This window comes from Musca domestica, unplaced genomic scaffold, assembly GCF_030504385.1.
Source record: "Musca domestica strain aabys unplaced genomic scaffold, Musca_domestica.polishedcontigs.V.1.1 68, whole genome shotgun sequence".
Classification (NCBI taxonomy): Eukaryota; Metazoa; Arthropoda; class Insecta; order Diptera; family Muscidae; genus Musca; species Musca domestica.
The window spans coordinates 2,344,932-2,365,310 of record NW_026712379.1 but is presented as its reverse complement, the minus strand read 5'-3'; the positions used below and the strand labels follow the sequence as shown (position 1 = coordinate 2,365,310).

The 20,379-nt window shown below is 35.5% G+C and overlaps 1 protein-coding gene across 1 annotated transcript; it reads left to right on the top strand.

The window, feature by feature from the left end:
• Window positions 1-4,075: 4,075 nt before the first annotated feature.
• On the top strand, window positions 4,076-11,952 carry LOC131805946 (dorsal-related immunity factor Dif-like). Its single transcript, XM_059129752.1, has 6 exons — window positions 4,076-4,608; window positions 4,667-5,055; window positions 5,115-5,223; window positions 7,164-7,271; window positions 10,746-10,832; window positions 10,958-11,952. Exons 1-6 carry the CDS (start codon window positions 4,149-4,151, stop codon window positions 11,617-11,619), a joined length of 1,815 nt encoding a protein of 604 aa, XP_058985735.1. The 5' UTR covers window positions 4,076-4,148; the 3' UTR covers window positions 11,620-11,952.
• Window positions 11,953-20,379: the final 8,427 nt, after the last annotated feature.

Genomic DNA, 20,379 nt, shown 5'->3' with positions numbered 1-20,379 from the left:
CAGCCTGTCTTATGGAGGTAAGGAAATTTGTGGAAGCGATATAACAGTCATGTCTCGCTAAATTTTTGATAGCTTATCATCACAGAACCCTTCCATGTGGCTCGCATATAGATAATGTTTTTTTCATATGACATTGTCAAGTCATTCTCATTATAAAATAAACAATAGAAAACTAATTCACACGATTTTTGTAAAATCCCATACGCACATGTTAGCAACTCCAACAAAGCTTAACCTTGTAGCAGATTGTATTACAAATAGTAGTGTTATTAATAATCATACCGCTACTAGAGTACTAATTCCGAACAATTTATCTCCCAACATGAATGTAAACATAAACATGATGAAGAATATCAGTCAATATTATCGACGACTGTATGCCTACAGTCCATGGCACTTAGCATTTTTTATACCCTGCAACACTTAGTGGTAAAGGTATTATGTCTTTGTGCATTTGTTTGTAACATTGAGAAGGAAGCGAGATTGACTCATAGTTACTTTTAAGGATCTTCATAGAATCACTTTTTAAGTTGATTTATGCATTTCAGTCCGTCTGTCCTTTCGGCCGTCATCTGTCCATGTATTTGCAGGTCCGATTGAGATGAAGTTTTCAAACAATATTTGTTTGGTCCAAGGACGAGCCCTATAGACATTGTGAGAATTGAATTTAGATATATCTCCTATATATATCTTCAAGGAAATGGACGGAAGAAAACAGCAACATCAGAAGAAATGGTTCTAAAAGTAAAAAAATCGACTTGATCGAAACCCACGTCGCAGTGGCCGAAAAATGGCTCGTTAGCTGAATATATCGCAATATTCCATTCGGCAAATATTTAAAAATGAGTTCGGGGTAAAGCCATTGAAATTCCAAAAAGTGCAAGAACTTACACCGCAACAAAAAACCTGTATTAAAACCTTGGGCCGCCATTACAGCCGAGTTTTGGTCGCTCTCAGAATAAATGACGAATATTATCGCGAAATCATTCTGGAGGGTGTATTAAAACCTTGGGCACGTAAACATTTTGGCCGCAGACCTTGGACATTCCAACAGGACTCAGCACGCGCCACACAAGAATGGTTACAAAATGAGGTTCCTCGCTTCAACCACCAAAATCTCCGGATACCAATCCGTTAGACTATTGTTTTTGGAGTATTTTGGAAAGCAAGGTTGGCACTAAAAAATACCAAATAAAAAATACCGGGTATGGGCCAAAATACTGCAGAGCAACATTCGGCAGCGTGTGACGGTTTAATTGGTCGTTTGAAGGCCATAATTCGTGTCAAAGGTGACAATTCGAACAAATCTAAACTTATTCTAAAATTTGACGCTATTTCGACATTCTTGCTTTCATTCAATAAATTAAAAAAATTTAACGATTATGGTGTTTGACCTTGTTAAAGTTTTTTATCTCACCCTGAATATTTAATATCAGCCCAAATTTAATAGATTTATTCATATTCAACCGAATTTTACCGTTTTATACCCTCCACCATACTATGGAGGGTATATTAATTTGTCATTCCGTTTGTAACTCCTCGAAATACTCATGTCAGACCCAACAAAGTATATATATTCTTGATCAGCGTAAAATTCTAAGACGATTTAGCCATGTCCGTCTGTCTGTCTGTTGTAATCACGCTATCTTTCGAACAAATTGAGATAGAAGGTTAAAATTTTGCACACATGTATATTTGCCAGTAGGCAGGTTAACTTCGAAAATGGGCCATGTAGGTCCAATTTATCATATAGCCCCCATATAACGGTACCTCCCGATATTCGGTATTTCGATGATTTTTGCGACATTATTCACCGGAATTGTTTCAAATTTTTCATTTGAGGTTCGTAATAGATACTGCAGGATAAAACAGAAAATGGGCCATATAGGTCCCCGTCTTCATATAGCCCCCATATACCGAACCCCCATATTCGGTATTTTGATGATTTTAGCGACATTATTTACCGGGATTGTTTCAAATTTCGCATGTGAAGTTCATAATGGATACTTCAGCCCATGCCAGAAAATTGTCTGTGCAGGTTCACGTCTTCGTATAGCCCCCATATAACGGTACCCCCATATTCGGTATTTTGATGATTTTAGCGACATTATAAACAGATTTTTCTTCAAGTTTCGCATTTAAATATTGTAATAACTTATGACATCGTCGTATAAGCATTCGGTATTTTTAAGATTTTAACAGAATTTTTAACGGATTTTATTTTTTTTTTTTGGAAATTTGGAAATTTGTACCAAATGGTGGAGGGTATTAAAAGTTCGGCCCGACCGAACTTACAGCTCTTTAACTTGTTCCAAACTCAGTCCGGTATATCTATTGCTCCAAGAAATATTTTTTAATATAATCCTTATCGAAGTCATATTATGCACTATACAGCAATCTTAGTTGATATGATCTACATCACATAAATTCCCAAAAGTTTTTTGCTACGGGAGCTCTACTAAATACGCATAGTGGTGTAGGGTACCATATAGTCGGCCCGCCCGACTTTTGACTGGTTTACTGGTTTTACTTTTGTATGAGTTATTGCTCTATTCCAGAACTACAACAATGTAAAAAAATGTTCCCATAATATCGATGAACATTGCAAAACTTGTAGATTCTTACAGGAATTATGCAACAGAAATTATGCGAAACTTAGAGTTGAAACTAAAATTTGAACGATTCTGGAGAAGGTACCGGATGTATTCCACTTTTACGATAATTTCAATTTTGATGGGTGCCAGGAGATGATTAGGCAAAATTTTGATCATTACAAAATGTAATATTGCGTTCGCTTTCTATGAACTATATTATATTTCTCTTTCGCCGTTTATTCGCGGAAATGTTCACCCTAGATATTAAGTTGGTAAGATTTGGTCTGTTCCAGAACTCGAGAATGTAAAAGTTATTAATACGATAACCGATTTTTTTATACCCTCCACCATACTATGGAGGGTATATTAATTTGTCATTCCGTTTGTAACTCCTCATGTCAGGCCCAACAAAGTATATATATATTCTTGATCAGCGTAAAATTCTAAGACCACTTAGCCATGTCCGTCTGTGTGTCTGTCTGTCCGTCTGTCTGTCTGTTGTTATCACGCTATCTTTCGAACAAATTGAGATAGAAGTCTAAAATTTTGCACACATGTATAATTTGCCAGTAGGCAGGTTAAGTTCGTAAATGGGCCATGTAGGTCCAAGTTATCATATAGCCCCCATATAACGGTACCTCCCGATATTCGGTATTTTGATGGTTTTAGCGACATTATTCGCAGGAATTGTTTCAAATTTGGCATTTGAAGTTCGTAATGGATACTACAGCCTAAGACAGAAAATTATCTGTGCAGGTCCACGTCTTCATATAGCCCCCATATAACGGTACCCCCCATATTCGGTTTTTTTATGATTTTAGCTACATTATAAACAGATTTTCTTCAAGTTTCGCATTTAAATATTGTAATAACTTATGACAAAAGTTGCCTATGCAGGTCCACGTCGTCGTATAAGCATTCGGTATTTTTAAGATTTTAACAAAATTTTTAACGTATTTTATTTATTTATTTTTTTTTTTTTGGAAATTGCCAAATTTGTACTAAATGGTGGAGGGTATTAAAAGTTCGGCCCGGCCGAACTTACAGCTTTTTTACTTGTTTCTTTATAGCATCGAAGAAAGTCGCGAAACTATTAGATTCTTGCAGGCACTGTAACAGAGTAATTATTCCGAAAATTGTTTGGCTCCTAAAATCCAAATAATTACCGGATTTCTTAGACATTGCACGTTCAAATAGTGCTACCAACTTAATATCTAGGCTGAAAAGTTATGGTTATTTAATATTTTTATTCATTGTGGGAGTTGTGCCACATAGAGCGGACTGATATTACCTATATTCACTCCCAACCTAGGCCTCATACAAATTATGTGCATAAGTTCACCAAAACGCATTCTCCTATGAACTAAAATGATTGCTAATTTATGCTACGAGGCAGATTTTGACAAAATGTAATATTCTATGATTTATTTTTCAATTACCATTTTATTTTTTTATAATTTTAGACGATCTCTTACAATGTTGGGAAATAACGAAATTCCAGCAACTGAAAACCAAACTATAGCTGACACACGGCCAGTAGCTAGTCCCGGTTCCATGTCGTCATCATCGGCATCGTCTTCACCCACATATACCAGCCTATCACAACGATCACCACAGCCCAATGTTATCGAAGGAAATCCCTACATACGGATCGTTGAACAGCCGCATCCCAAAGGATTGCGATTCCGTTACATTTGCGAGGGCCGTTCGGCTGGATCGATACCGGGTATTAATTCTACACCGGATAATAAGACATATCCCACCATAGAAATAGTCGGCTACACAGGCAACGTGAAAATCATTGTATCCTGTGTTACAGCCGACGAACCCTATCGACCACACCCACACAATTTAGTCGGTAAGGAGGGGTGTGATCGCGGAGTGTGTACCATGCGACTAAAGGGACCACCCATGCGTGCCGTTTTCAGTAATCTGGGTATACAGTGTGTGAAGAAGAAAGAAATAAAATCATCTCTGGAGGAGAGAGAGCGAATTAATGTCGATCCCTTCAAGAGTGAGTATTGACATTTCGAAACAATTGCAACATTTCAATAATATTCATTTTTATTTAGCCAAATTCGCGCATATGGACCAACCATCCAGCATTGACCTGAATATTGTAAGACTCTGCTTCCAAGCATTTATACCGGTTGGGTCGCAGAAATACTACAAACTCAAGCCAGTTGTAACGGAACCTATTTACGACAAAAAGTCCATAAACGAACTGGTTATATGTCGACTCTGCAGTTGTTCGGCTAAAGCCAGCGGTGGCGATACTATTTTCCTGCTGTGCGAAAAACTACCCAAAGATGACATCAAGATTCGTTTCTATGAGGAAAAGGATGGAAAAGTCATTTGGGAGGACTACGGAGAGTTCCAACAAACGGACATACACAAGCAGACTGCAATAGCTTTCAAAACGCCGCGCTATCACAATACAGAAATTGAGAAGAGGGCACAGGTACCAGAATCCGCAATCAGTAGTGATTTTTCGTTTTGTAAATCTTCGTTTCTTTGCAGGTTTTCATACAGCTTGTTCGATTCTCCAGTGAACCGGTTGCCAACGGCCAAACACCCACCTTCAGCCAAGTTAGCGATCCTTTGCATTTCGAATTCTATCCAGATCCAGGTATGCGTTCATTTCCACGGCTTCAGCGCAAGTTGAAGCGCCGACAAGACATGGAAATATTTCAGCAAATTCTGTCATTGGACAGCGAAACTACGGCGACAAAGTATTCGGAAATTACGTTGAACCAAGACGAAGAAGGTAATGACCTCGACAATGACGAAGACACGGACGAGTCGGCGACAAGCACCAACTCCTCCCGTCATGACCGAAGCTCTGGCACTCTCAATGAAGGCGAAGAGTTGAGAAAGCGTCTAGACACCAGTTTGGTCACCGACGACATTGAGGAGAACGACGGCGTTGATCAGTACATGAAAGCCGTAGACGATCGCCGGCACAGGGAAGGGCGACGTAGCGCTAGTTTGGACATAGCCTTTCCAGTACCTCGATTTAATTTAACTTCAATTGATGACTGCACACAAACTTCAACGCCCATGGAAGAAATTTTACGCAACACTGAATTGGAAAAAATGCGACCACTAGAAGCTGTAGACAAAATAACGGAATGGATGAAATCAAACGAATTCGAACGTATTGACAGTTTGACAGTTGAGACAGGCGATAGCTGCTCGCTGAGCGCTAAATCGTACAATGACGATCGTATGAATACGGAACTCATTGAACAGGACATAGATTTAGCAGACACCCCGGACTTGGATTACCTCTTCGGTCACAACAATGACAGACAAAGGGAATTTGTTTCGGACACCACCAGTACTATAGAATCGGACTTTACGGACATACCACTACCAGTTAGGAACTTCTTCACAAAGGTCACTGCGCCGGAGGATCAATTCGATGATTCTGCAACATATTCTAGTCTACAGTTTGCATTCGAGAATCCCATTCAAATTCCCGATGTTCCCAAGGGATCGGTGAAAATTGTCACCACCCCAGAAATAACTGTAGAACAAGCACAGCCACCTCAAACACCACCATCTCCACCCCTGCCATTACCACCTCGAACGCCATCACCAGTGCCGGAACAAATGTTGCCGCCACTGCCACCAAAACGCAAAGCTTCTAGAGAATTGGACATAACATTTACCTCAACAGATCATGTTCTCCAAAATCGACAGACTTATGATGAATCGCCTACACCGGATACACACGTCGTGGCTCCTGATATCGATAAAGAGATAGAAGCTTCAGCACACAAAACTTTTTGCACTATCACGTCAACACCGAAGGAAAGCCCTCCGCCATCTCCTAACAAGAAAATGGGATTCATATCCCGCTTTTTTACCCGCAGGAGAAGCAAACCAGAACCTACCATTTCGGCTGGTAATCAAACTAGGGAGCCGAGCATTTGCAACTTCTCCCTGAATGAGGCAATTCGCGGTTCCGTTCGTTCGCTGAGGTCACTACAATTTGGTCCGATTGAAAACACCTCTCCAAAGAAAACCAGTGGCAAACCAGTAGGTCGTAGTGCCAGCAGTGTTTCGGGTAAAAGTCCAGCCCATCGTGAAGGTGACATCATCCATATACCCCTTAAAGGACCGCGACCCATTGATCGGGCAAGTTATGCCTACGGCGACAGTGGAGAGGGTCTGTTGGACCAGCGAAGCTTGAGTGCTTTGCAGCTGGCCAATGTTCCATTGTCCGATGGCAATTTAGAACTTGTAGCAATTGCAGATCGCGAAGGCATAAAACGCTTATCACAGGCCGAATATAATATATGTCTGGAGTCGGGTACAAACCTAAATGAAGTGGATAATTTTGCTCTGTACACGGTTAAGAAACGTCAAAGGAAAATGTTGATGAGTCGGGAGAGGATGAGGTGTTTGTGGCTGATGCATCTATGAAATAGATCCTTCAATAAAAAAAAAATATTATATTCTTTTTTTTTTTTTGACATATTCACTGCCTAGTCTGAACCCAGTCATATAGAATATCGCAACTTTTTTTAGTTCCTACTTAATTTGCATTTATTTTATTTTTAGACCAATTTAAGCGAAAGCGTCTTAGAACTGGTGGCAATCCTATGCGAATACTTCAGGAAATACAGCAATATGATAAAATGCATAACAATAATAGCAATAGTAACATTTGTAAGTTTTTTTGTTTTTATTTGCATTATTTTTATTTGTTTAGATATGAACGAATTTGGTCATTTTCACAAGAATTTTACATTGGTTATGGGAACTTCCATTCATATCGTCTTTATAACTAACTCTATTCATTTATCTATTTTTAATAGTTGAATATTACTCCATCATCTATTTATGTAGGTAAAATTAGATGCATTTAACATTATCGAAAGTAATTGTTTATGAGTAACCAAAAAAAAAAAACATGAAATCTATGAAGTCATATCGTTAAACCAGTCATTTAAAACATGTATCTTTACTCCTACCGAAATTCAAAAGTCCTCTTTAATACATATGAAACATATCCGTCCTTAAACCCATTCAATAGAACTCTAGATAGAAGCCAATTACGACTGAACAATTCGTTCAGTTTATCGTTTTGTATGTGGCGTGTGTTACCTTTCGCGTCAAGCAATTTTATTTTATTAGGGCAAGAATTATTAAGGCATATTCATAAATTCAAAAATTAACAACTGTTTAAAAAGAAGCAATTAAAAAGTTTACTAAGATTGACCAGCACACCTTTAAGAAATGTAAGAAAATTAAAATGGCTCACCCGAAGTACAAATTACAAAAAGGAAATCTTCATCCACAGTTTATTTTTATTGGAAAAGAAAATTCCTTGCGATAAAGCCAATAAACCAGATTATGTGTTGTAACTTGATGATATTAAAAAAAAAATAAACAAAAAAATTATGTAAATAAATGTTTCAAACAAAAATGAAGACCATAGTTTTAGACTTATTTGGATGACTTGTATTAAGAACCGTTGCTTACCGTTTTATTGGCATCGCCAAAAATTGAAAATGTTATGCAAAAATTGGGTAAGTCGGCAGATATACGTATCAGATGGAAATTGCGGTAATAGCGTCGCATGGATGTTGTTATTGTTGTAATAATGATTTTTGATAATCCGAACGAACGAACACAATTTAAGGAACATGTGTATAATCAATAGTTGTCATTTTATCTGTGAGCAATGAAGAAATCGATGTTTTTTGCAATTCCATACTGTTCAGCTTTAATTTATGCGATCAAAATTTGTTTATCAAAAATTCTTAAAAAGAATATGTTAGGTTATTTGGTGTATATTCATATTGTACTTCCCAAAGGTTATATTGAAATCAAGATGTCATACTATTGCAACAAACAAATAGGCTTAATAATATGCTAATTGTTATAAAAAAATTAAACATAGATATTATTTGCATGTATTTTTTTTTTCTATAGCTTTTTGTATATATTTTCACCCCAGCTTTGCTTCGATAATTCAAACTGACTGCATGAAAATTTCGATCTCGATTAACTTTTCTTACTTCAAACAAAATAACTAAATTAGCTGAGACAAAAAATGTGCATCAAATTTTTACGTAAAAAATACATTAGGTGTATCTGGTTTCCAGCATTAATTGTCCAGCAACTTCTTTCTGAGAGAGTAAGGTAGTTTTATTCTCTTTTGCAAAGAAAATGCGAAAAGTAAACAGACGGTATTCCTGCAGAAGCTTGCAACTAATCAGCTGATTTGTCAAAACAAACCGATTTGTCCCCCATTAAAAGAAAGAAGCACCACAAATTTTGCAAGTTTTATAAAAAAGAAACTAGCAATAAAAAGAAATATGAGCAATAAAAGAAAGATAGATTCGACGTGTTCCCCGGAATCCTTTAAACATGTTGCGAATCGCCTTTGTCTAAAAATGTTAGAAATAGTCTTTTATTTTCTTATTACATATTAATATTTACGTTTTTCACATTTTGTAAAGTTGTTCTTCAAAATAGTTAATCTTCCTAATTCCTAAAAAATATTTTCAAATTGACAGCACAAAGAGATATAAGCAAACAATAGAATACCTCTGATTGAATGTCGATGATTGAGAAGAAGAAGAGTTGCAGGTGATTGCAAGAAAAATTTTGTCCAGCAAAAATTTCCAAACTCTCACTGAAAGAACTGTCAAAATTTCTCTCTCCAACCGCTCTCTTTGCAGAACTTTCGGGTTAACAGACGACTTCCAGTAACAATTGTTACAAATTTTAGGGTAACCAGACTCACCTATTATATGTGCAAGGTGTCGCAAAAGTAAACTTCCGATGTTATTTGGCTGCAATAAAATAAATGAGAATTAAGTAGTAATTAATTAATTAAAAATAAATGAAAAACTTTGGTTCTTCTTCTGGATTATTTTTATTTGGTCTTTTAAGTTTTTTTTCGCATCAAGTCGAGAATATGATGTCATGTAAATGTCCGCCACCACAGTTTATTATAATTAGAGGCCTTTTTATTGCATTTTCCATCTTGACGGATATTGTCTATAAGAGCTGAAGGAGTCTGAGGCTTGTTAACATAAACCCGCGACTTCAAAAAGCCCCACAAAACGATGTATTGAAATCAGCAATCTTGCTGGCCAGTGCAAATCGCCAAAACAGGGAATAAGGCATCCTTCAGCATATCGATTGTGGCACGTGCAGTGTGTCCATTGCGCCGTCCTGTTGGAACCACATGTTTTCCCATCCCAACTCATCAGGTTGCGCAAAAAAAAACCGTTCGGCCCGCGACGTTTCGAAGAAAAAATTCCAATGACTCCTCCAGCAAAAAACAGCACACCATACAGTGACTTTGAGCAGGTAATGGCTCTTCGTGGGTTATATGCGGATTTTCAGTGCCCCAGAGGCGTACATTTTTCTTATTTACGTACCCGCTATGATGGAAATGGGCCTCATCACTCATGATTGTTTTTGATGAAAAATCATATTCTTCTTGGTGGCGATTAAGCGTGGTGGCGACTAAGCGTATGTAAAACGCGATTGATGGTCAGCAGCTAACGGCTGATGCACCATCTGGTCTTTGTACGGAAACATCTTCAAATCTTGTGCCACGTCGTCTGGTCGATGTCGACGGCGCTTCCATGACATCCTCGGTTACAGCATCTGCAGAACGGATACTCCGAGGTCTGGACGCCTGGCAGCACCAGGAAATCTGCCACGAAATTCACATGGTGCCAAAGTCACCGACCTATTCTTGGTCAAATAAGTAGTCACCAATATTCCGCGTTCTGGAGCAGTGTAACGTAACATTGTTTATCAACATGTATTTCGCATGTGTTTACTACAAAAATGTCAATCGTAAAATTTATAGCATTTTCTAATTTCTTTTGCGTCACCTTGTATATAAGAATTAATGTAATTTTTAATTTTAAATTGCATAGTTAGTTCATAGCTCTGCATACATTTAGTGCATATCAAAGTGAAAAAGATCTCACATTTATATGAGGAACAAATAAAATTTATACCTACATATTTCAAATGGTTAACATAAACTAATTGTAGCTGCTTTCTCACTAACGTCTCATCCCAGTTCACCTCTTAAATATTGCATGAAATATTTGTATGTACGTTAATATATATATGAGCACACACTAAAGCTTGTCAATATCTTCTTAGCAATAAACACTACATGGAATATACCACCAGCATCTCTTTCACCAGCCTCCACACAAGGAACAGTACCAGAAATTAAAAATGAGCCCTGTAAGTGCTAGCAAACAAAGATAACCTATATACATTACAATTTTGAATTTTGTTGAAATGTGAACTCGTAATTGTCTCTTTTGCTAAAAATTATTTTTATTATTTTATATATATATATATTTTAGTTTTATCGCCGAATTATTGTGGAACATATAGAACACCTTATCAAATGTCACCATCACCCCAGCCGGCATCACCCATGAATCGCAACAGCATGACACCATCGCCAGGTTTAATGAAAACACCCAGTGCAGATAGTCAGACTCAAATGTGTAACTCGTACAATCAAATTCAAATTAACGGCAACACCAACTATGCCCCATCTAATGCCAACAACAATGACAACAACAATCCATTTCTTAATGGCAACAAAGATTTTTCGAACATAAATCAATTGAATACATTGTCAACCTCACCGTCAACTAATCCATTCTACAATCCAACAAGTGGTGGCAGTATAACACCACTCTATCCCAATGCTAATAACAATGGGAATCTTTGCACCACATCACAATTTCCGAATTTGGCAAATATTACCACTCTACCCAACAATATAAGTACCTCATCATCAAGTGCCGTCTCCAATCTCAACATTGTTGGTAATCATCAGTTCCACTACCAGTATCAAGATTTTCAACAGCAAACACATGTCCAGCAAAGCCCCCAAATAAACGACACTAACGATGCTGTCGTTTCTCTGAACACTCTTTTACAGATCGACAGCGATAATTTCGTTAACATAAATTCCGAGGAGTTGCGCCTTTCTAATTTATCAATTTCAACCTAAGGCGAAGCAATTGAACTGGGACCCTAAACATCACGGGGCCCAATTGTGTGCCAATAGAAACAAATGCCCCCAAATGGTCAAGGAAGTCGGAGTTTGTCGAATATGAATCTCAATTTTGTTGATATTTTATTATTATATACACAAATGAAAATCAAATATAAATAAGTTTTAAATTTAAGTTCAATACACCAACCCTTTCTTTAGATTTGCACAAATTTAGAGGTAGTTGTAATACAAATTTCTTCTGTAAGTTTTGTAATTAGAAAAACGAAATTCCTAAATTGTTTTTAATTAAGTAGACAAGTAAAAAATAAACTTGAAATATATAAAAAATTTTGTTTTAATATTGAAATTACTGCATATTCATTAAAATCTTTGACAAATATGAAGAAAACATGGCCAAAGTAGTCACGCGTCCTATCATAAACTCTACTCTTCTTTTACATGTCTGACTTCTAAATATGGATCTTTTAAAAATGTTAAATTTTTGGGTACTCTTTAAAAATGACACTCATATATAATACAATAAAATAAAATTGACTTAGCTTTGTATAGCTTATACAATCGATTTATTCATAATTAAAAAAAAGGTCATTGAGAAAATGTTTTAAAAAAATAACTGATTTCAACAGGAAAAGTTATAACCTCGCTATTATTCACCCTTATTACGGCTGGCGTAGTCGTATCGAAAATTGCAAGTTGACGCGTCGTAACGACTAATTGGTATTATGTGTGTCGTATGCGAGAAATTACAACTCTGTATGAAATTCTGTTACAATTTTCGTACCACAAGACGCGTTCTAATTCGACAAACACTGCAAAATTAGTCGTTAGAGATTTTGTTGCCGACACCACACAAAAGTTTATCCAAATTGACATTACAAAAGAATAAATAATATACAAAATGGATTTTAATAATCTTTTTCTAGATTTATGGTCAGAACAAAGAAACAATTTGACAAAATGATCCAGATCTTGCAAATTAATCGAAATTTGTCTAGAGGTTACAGCAATGGCTTGAAAAAAATTAACATCAAGGAAGAATGGTGCAAAACTCAATATCCTAGGACCGCCGGTTGGATAAAAGTCTGGACCGACAACAAATTCAAATTGAGGAAAAAGCTAGTTCATACCAAGGCAGAATGTCGTGCTACAGATGGAAGCCCCTTCAAGCAGTTCATTTTAAGCGACACAGAGGAAGCAGCATCACACTTGTTACAATTAGAGACAATTGTTAATGCAGGGAAAAACAATTGGAATTCAACAGCGTCCAACACCTGGTGATTTGGAGACTGAGGAGGAACTGTTTGGAGGGTTTGAAATTAGTGAAGACAAAGAAAACCACAATCCCTGCACACTGACTTTTCCAAGGGTAACAGACTACACCGAAATACGCAACAGAAGCATGTGGATATGGTCATCCAGAATGTCTGTACGCTTCCCTCTGTAAGCACAAATAACCCGCATTATTTTTCGCCTCCATTTTAAATCATTTTGAATATACTCATCTTCACCCTCAGTTAAAAAATTGCCAGAACTTAACATATTTCAATATTTAATTAAACAAATAATCGTTTTACTTCAACCATTTCAACTGACGCTTTTATTTCTTTTAACCGGGTAGCTCGTAAATTCAAAAAATATGTATTATTCCAGAGCACCCTGCTTTTTCATATCTATTACAAAAAAGACGTAGTCGAAAATTGTACATAATACCAAAAAATTTCTAGTTACGACAACGCCTACGACTACGTCTACGACACTTGAACGCCTACGACAACGCCAACCATAATAAGGGTGATTATGTTCTTATACCCTACACCACATAGTGCAAAGGGTATTATGTCATTGTGCATTTGTTTGTAACATGGAGAAGGAAGCGAGATATACCCATAGATCGTAGAATCAATTTTTCAGTCCGTCTGCCTGTCCATGTATTCTTGTGAACAAAATGCAGGTCGAATTTATTATCCAATAAAAAATGAAAATTTCCAATCTGATGTGTTTTATTTATTTTTTTTTTTTTTTGTTTTATTAGGGCAAGAATAATTTAAGCATATACATTAATTCAAAAAAAATTAACAACTGTGTAAAAAGAGGAAATTAAAAAAGTTTTCCACACATTGCCGATATTGACAAGTATACCTTTAAGTAATGTGTAGTTATCCCCAAAATTAAAGTGGCTCACCCAAAGTACTAATTATAAAAAGGAAACAAATTTTATAAAATTGATTTAAATCGATTAACTCTGAATGCAAATTCTTCATCCAAAGTTTATTTTTATTGGAAAAGAAAATTCCTTGCAATAAACCCATAGACTAGAGTGTATGTTGTTATTTAGTGATACTAAATAAAATTTAAACAAAATTTTATGTAAATAAATGCTCCAAACAAAAATGAAGAACATAGTTTTTGACTTATTTGGATGACTTGTTTTAAGAACCGTTACTTACCTTTTTATTGGCATTGGCAAAAATTGAAAAATTAATGCAACAAATTGGGTAAGTCGTCAGATATACATATCACCAATTATTCAATTAAGATGAAAGTCAAACGCGATAATTTTTACATTTTTTTTTTAAATTTTAGCGAATGAAAGCAATAAGTGTCGGAAATAGCATCAAACTTTAAATAAGTTTAGATTTGTTCAAATTGGTCACATTTGGCACGAATTATGGCCTTCAAACGGCCAATGAAACTGTCACACGCTGCCCGAATGTTGCTCTGCGGTATTTTGGCCCATTCCCGGCGAAGCACTTGCTTGAGGTGATCGACACTTTGGTATTTTTTAGTACAAACCTTGCTTTCCAAAATACTCCAACGGATTGGCATCCGGAGATTTTGGTGCCCATTGTACGCTGGAAATGAAGCGAGGAACCTCATTTTGTAACCATCCTTGGATGGCGCGTGCTGAGTGCTGTTGGAATGTCCAAGGTCTTCGGCCAAAATGTTTGCATTCCCAAGGCTTTAATACACCCTCCAGAATATTTTCGCGATAATATTCGGCATTTATTCTGATGCCACGGTCGATTAATACGAGCGGAGAGCGACCATCGGCTGTTATGGCGGCCCACACTATCACCATGGCCGGCGCTTGAGTTCTGGTGGCCAACCGAAGATGGACATTTTCAACTGACCTCTTATGACGAAAAAATGTTTAGTACATGATACATTGAGCATGATGCTGAAAGTAAATTTTGTGCTTTCATTACGTTTTCGGGTTTTTTATCTATCTATATATATAAAAATCAATTTTTGTTTGTTGGTAACGGAATCAGTTGAAAACGGCTGGACCGATTTGCATAATTTTTTGTAAAAACTTTCGTCATACCCCGAGTTAGGTTTTTAAAGAAAAAATATAGACCACGCTCACTTTTGCGCCCACAATTTTGATTTATCTAAAATCCTTATATTTGCCAATATAGAGGTGATATCGGTTTGAAAATTATTGCACGAGATACTGTTGACTTTCCATCCCCCTCTAAGTATTTATTTGGGGCTGAGGAACTGTCGTTGTCAGTACTTTTTAATCTATATCTATCTATATATGTAAAAGAAAGTTGTGTTAGTTACTACGCTTATAACTTAAGAACCGTTGGACTGATTTTAACGATCCATACAAATTCGGAATTGTCTCCTCTCCGAAAAGGATAATATCCAAAAAAAATTGCGTAAAATGTGATATATTAACATATTAAAAAGTAAGTCAAAATAGAAAAAAATCATGCAAAATAAAACATTACTATTGTACATTTCAAAAGTCAAAGTGAAAGACTTTTGAAATGTACAATAGTAATGTTTTATTTTGCATGATTTTTTTCTATTTTGACTTACTTTTTTCTAATGTACATTTGTAGTGTGTTTTATATTTTACTAGCTGGCCCGGTCCGCGTTGCCGGCCCGTACTTTTAGTCTTTAAAGCATAATAACTCACAGATCTGACTTATTTAGGCGGCACAATTTTGATTATAAGTAATGACTCCATTATAATTACTCCAATTTTGATCATAAGTAATGACTTGATTATGAGTAATGACTCCATGACTAAATATAAATTAATATTCATGGCAAAAATTATAATTACCGTCGGTTTTAGATATTTTGAATAGCTTGATCTTATTTTTCAGCTATAGGCTTTAATTTGAGTGTTAAATACCTATATGATAAGAACATCTATAATAGCCCCATGTCAAAATTCAGATCAATTTTTGATATTGTAAAAAGCATTCAAATGAGCTATAATTTGAAATTTGTATTTCCAACGTTTAAAATCCGTTACTGCGTGGTATTCAGTTTTGTCCACCTCATACTTGAACGCAGAATGTTGTCGGAATAGCCAAAAAAATTACTCTTTTGCTCCGATTACCGTAAGATGGGCATTAATTATTTATCATTTAAATTGTGCGGTGGAGATCCAATAAAGTTACTTTATAATTTCGTATTTTTTACATGTTTCTGCCACAATTTACGTTATATAGACGTACATCCCAAATCTACGTTCCCAACCAATATTCTCTTGGGGGTTACAAATTCAATAGGTTACCAAAATTTCTTTTCTGACCACACATTGGTTGGGAAAGTGGACTTGGGGGTATACTAATGTGGGGACTATACTTAAATAAATTCCTATGAGGATAATTATCTGTGAGATGATTTTCTTTCCCAGGGTTTTTTACCCCAGGTAGCCTCAAGACTAAGATGCGTACTTTTCCGAAAAATAAAAATTTATAAGAAGAGGTTTTCTTCCCCCTTAGAAACAAAGATGTCAAATAAGGGCAAAAAATGAAAAAAGTGGCCAAGACCCCGAAAATACCTTAAATCATATGATGGTGATACCAAAACGTGATAATTTTTTGCAAAGATGGTTTCTTCTTAAATTATCAACATAAGCTAAAATTAGTACGAAAAATATGGTTAAAATGTAGAATATACTTGAAATCGGGTTGTTCCGTTATCAGGGGTTATGACCCATATCATGGCCTGGTAAAGCGATTAAAGGTATCTTGAGTGTTTAGGAAGAATTTCTATTTTGCGTTCTTTATAGTCGGTATTTGACTGATTGCAGTCCCAATGTATTTTGCATTTTGTGTTCTCATTTGACAATTTATTGTCATATGAAAGAAGCAGGTCCACTTTTTTAAATTAACCCCATAACGCTTCTTCGGTCATTTTGTTTGTTTAAATGTGTTCGCATCTTCCAGCTGAAGCACGATGTAGGTCCTGGAGTAGAAAGCATTTAACATCGTATTACGCCCTCGTTTCATTTTTAATATTATTCATTCAGAATTCAAACCAATAAAAACATGTACACTTCAATATAGAAAAAAGAAAACGAATCTTCAACTGGTTCGCTGTTTTTTTGCGGCAAATTTTTAAGGTCCTTACATAGTTTGTCGGTAGAATGTACTATTATTTTGATATTCGATTCCATTGAAAAATTGTCGATTTTTCCCGATTTTAGAATTTTCATATAAAGCGACAACGGATAAAATTGTTATTTAAAGATTTTATGTATTTATTGGGTATTACGAATAAATACATAAAATCTATAAATAACAGTTTTATCCGTTATGTCTTTATACTACCCAAAAAACCTACACATCATATTAGAATTAAAAAAAAAAAACACTACAAATGTACATTCGAAAATAGTAAGTCAAAATGGAAAAAATATGCAATATAAAACATTACTATTGTATATTTTAAAAGTCAAAATAAAAATGTTCAAATTTCACATTTTTACGCGATTTTTTTTTGGATTTTATTCTTTTCTGCCAAGAGGCAATTCCGAATTTGTCTAAATCGTTGAAATCAGACCGGCGGTCTTTATGTTATAAGAGTAGTAACTAACACAACTTTCTTTTACATATAGAGAGATAGATGTAAAAGTAGGCGAGTTCCTCAGCCCCTAAATAAGTACTTAGGTTTGGATGGAAAGCCAACAGCATCTCGTGTAATAATTATCAAACCGATATCTTCACTATTTTGGCAAATATAAAGATTTTAGATAAATCGTAATAGTGGGCGTAAAAGGAGGCGTGGTTAATATTTTTTTATTTAAAACCCTAACTCGGGGTATGACGAACGTTTGTACAAAAAATTATGCAAATCGGTCCAGCCGTTTTCAACTGATTCCGTTACCAACAAACAACAATTGATTTTTATATATATAGATTTTTGAATTCAAATATTAATACCAATTTATTTCATTGACTTGATTTCTTGAGAAATGAAATTGATGGCGAGTTACATGGAAGTGTAGTACCGAATTATGTGGTGGCGAAACGGAATAGATGATGTCGAAATAATTTAATGGAATCGAATTTTAAAATAGAAGTACATTGTATTGCCAAACTATATAAGGATCCTTAAACATTTGCTGTAAAAGCGAACAAGTTGAAGATTTTTTCAATGTGTTATTCTTCTTTTGTCAATTTTTTTCAATTTGTATTATCTAATTGAATCCAGGAAATTTTTTGTGAACAAAATAAAGAATAATTTTTCACTATATACAAATTTTCACCAAAAAATGAAATAGGTGGGAAATACGATGTTAACTGACATCTACCTTTCAACTCCAGGGCCGACATCGTGGTTCAGCTGGAAGATGCGAACACATTTGAACAAACAAAAATTACCGAAGAAGCCTAATGGGGCTCATTTCAAAGCGTGGAACTACTTCTTTTCTGTCACAATAATCCGTCCAATGTACAATCAGAAAAATACCGAATATAAAGGGTGGAAAATAGTGGAGCGAATGGGACTCTTAGTAAGAAAAGGATTTCTATCCTTCCAGAAATTCTTCCCAAACATTCAAGATACCTTAAATCACTTTTGCAGGTCATGATATCGATCATAACTGACGGATAAGGGTACAACCCGATTTCATATTTATATAACCATCGTATGATTAAAGCTATTTTTGGTGTCTTGGTCACTTTTTTAATATTTTGTCCATTATTTGGCATCTTTGTTTCTTAGGAGGTAGAGAACCTCTTCGCATAAAGTTTTAAATTTTTAAGTAGGGCCCATTTTGGTCTTGACCACATTCATTAATTGATTTGGTAGGAAAGCATCATACAGATAATTGCCACATAGGGATTTGTTTAAGTAAAGTCCCCACATTGGAGTATCCCCAAGTCCACTTTCACATCTAATTGGAGGTCAGAAAAGAAAATTTTGTTTTCTATTGAATTTGTAACCCCCAAGAGAATATTGGTTGGGCCACGTTTTGGTATAACCCTTACATAAATGTATCCCTGATTTCAGCTGTGACCGTGGTCTTGGCCACGTTTTTCAACTGATTTGGCCATTATTTGCTGTATTTAGGCTACTTTGTGAGTAGAGAACCATCTTACAGGAAAATGTCAACATACGTAAATATTTTGGTACAGTCCCCATGCCCGCCGATCTATAGTGATGTTTACCGATTGGCGGACAACAACGCGGGTATTGTTTAATCGTCATTGAATTTTACTATGATCGTCATTGAATTTTACATAGACTTTTTGGGGACTCTAATGCGCAATTTGAGGTGCTATGGTAATGGGTGTAAAAGCGTAATTAAGTTTGACTATTCAGAAATTATTTTGCCCTCCTTCCATAGTTATTTATTTCTATTTAGTCGAATCAATATTTATATTAAAACTAGCTGGCCCGGTCCGCGTTGCCGGCCCGTAGTTTTAGTCTTTAATGCAAATTTTGCATAGCATAATATTTCAAACGAACAAATTTTAATATAAATATTGATTCGACTAAATAGAAATAAATAACTATGGAAGGAGGGCAAAATAATTTCTGTGATTTAAGGTATCTTGAATGTTTGGGAAGAATTTCTGGAAGGATAGAAATCCTTTTCTTACTAAGAGTCCCATTCGCTCCACTATTTTCCACCCTTTATATTCGGTATTTTTCTGATTGTACATTGGACGGATTATTGTGACAGAAAAGAAGTAGTTCCACGCTTTGAAATGAGCCCCATTAGGCTTCTTCGGTAATTTTTGTTTGTTCAAATGTGTTCGCATCTTCCAGCTGAACCACGATGTCGGCCCTGGAGTTGAAAGGTAGATGTCAGTTAACATCGTATTTCCCACCTATTTCATTTTTTGGTGAAAATTTGTATATAGTGAAAAATTATTCTTTATTTTGTTCACAAAAAATTTCCTGGATTCAATTAGATAATACAAATTGAAAAAAATTGACAAAAGAAGAATAACACATTGAAAAAATCTTCAACTTGTTCGCTTTTACAGCAAATGTTTAAGGATCCTTATATAGTTTGGCAATACAATGTACTTCTATTTTAAAATTCGATTCCATTAAATTATTTCGACATCATCTATTCCGTTTCGCCACCACATAATTCGGTACTACACTTCCATGTAACTCGCCATCAATTTCATTTCTCAAGAAATCAAGTCAATGAAATAAATTGGTATTAATATTTGAATTCAAAAATCTATATATATAAAAATCAATTGTTGTTTGTTGGTAACGGAATCAGTTGAAAACGGCTGGACCGATTTGCATAATTTTTTGTACAAACGTTCGTCATACCCCGAGTTAGGGTTTTAAATAAAAAAATATTAACCACGCCTCCTTTTACGCCCACTATTACGATTTATCTAAAATCTTTATATTTGCCAAAATAGTGAAGATATCGGTTTGATAATTATTACACGAGATGCTGTTGGCTTTCCATCCAAACCTAAGTACTTATTTAGGGGCTGAGGAACTCGCCTACTTTTACATCTATCTCTC

Excerpts from the sequence above, each read along its gene's own strand:
- LOC131805946 (XM_059129752.1), top strand. The coding sequence starts at position 4,149 with ATGTCGTCATCATCGGCATCGTCTTCACCCACATATACCAGCCTATCA. Across the intron at positions 4,609-4,666 it reads TAATGTCGATCCCTTCAAGA|CCAAATTCGCGCATATGGAC; the intron begins GTGAGTATTGAC and ends ATTTTTATTTAG. Across the intron at positions 10,833-10,957 it reads AGAAATTAAAAATGAGCCCT|TTTTATCGCCGAATTATTGT; the intron begins GTAAGTGCTAGC and ends TATATATTTTAG.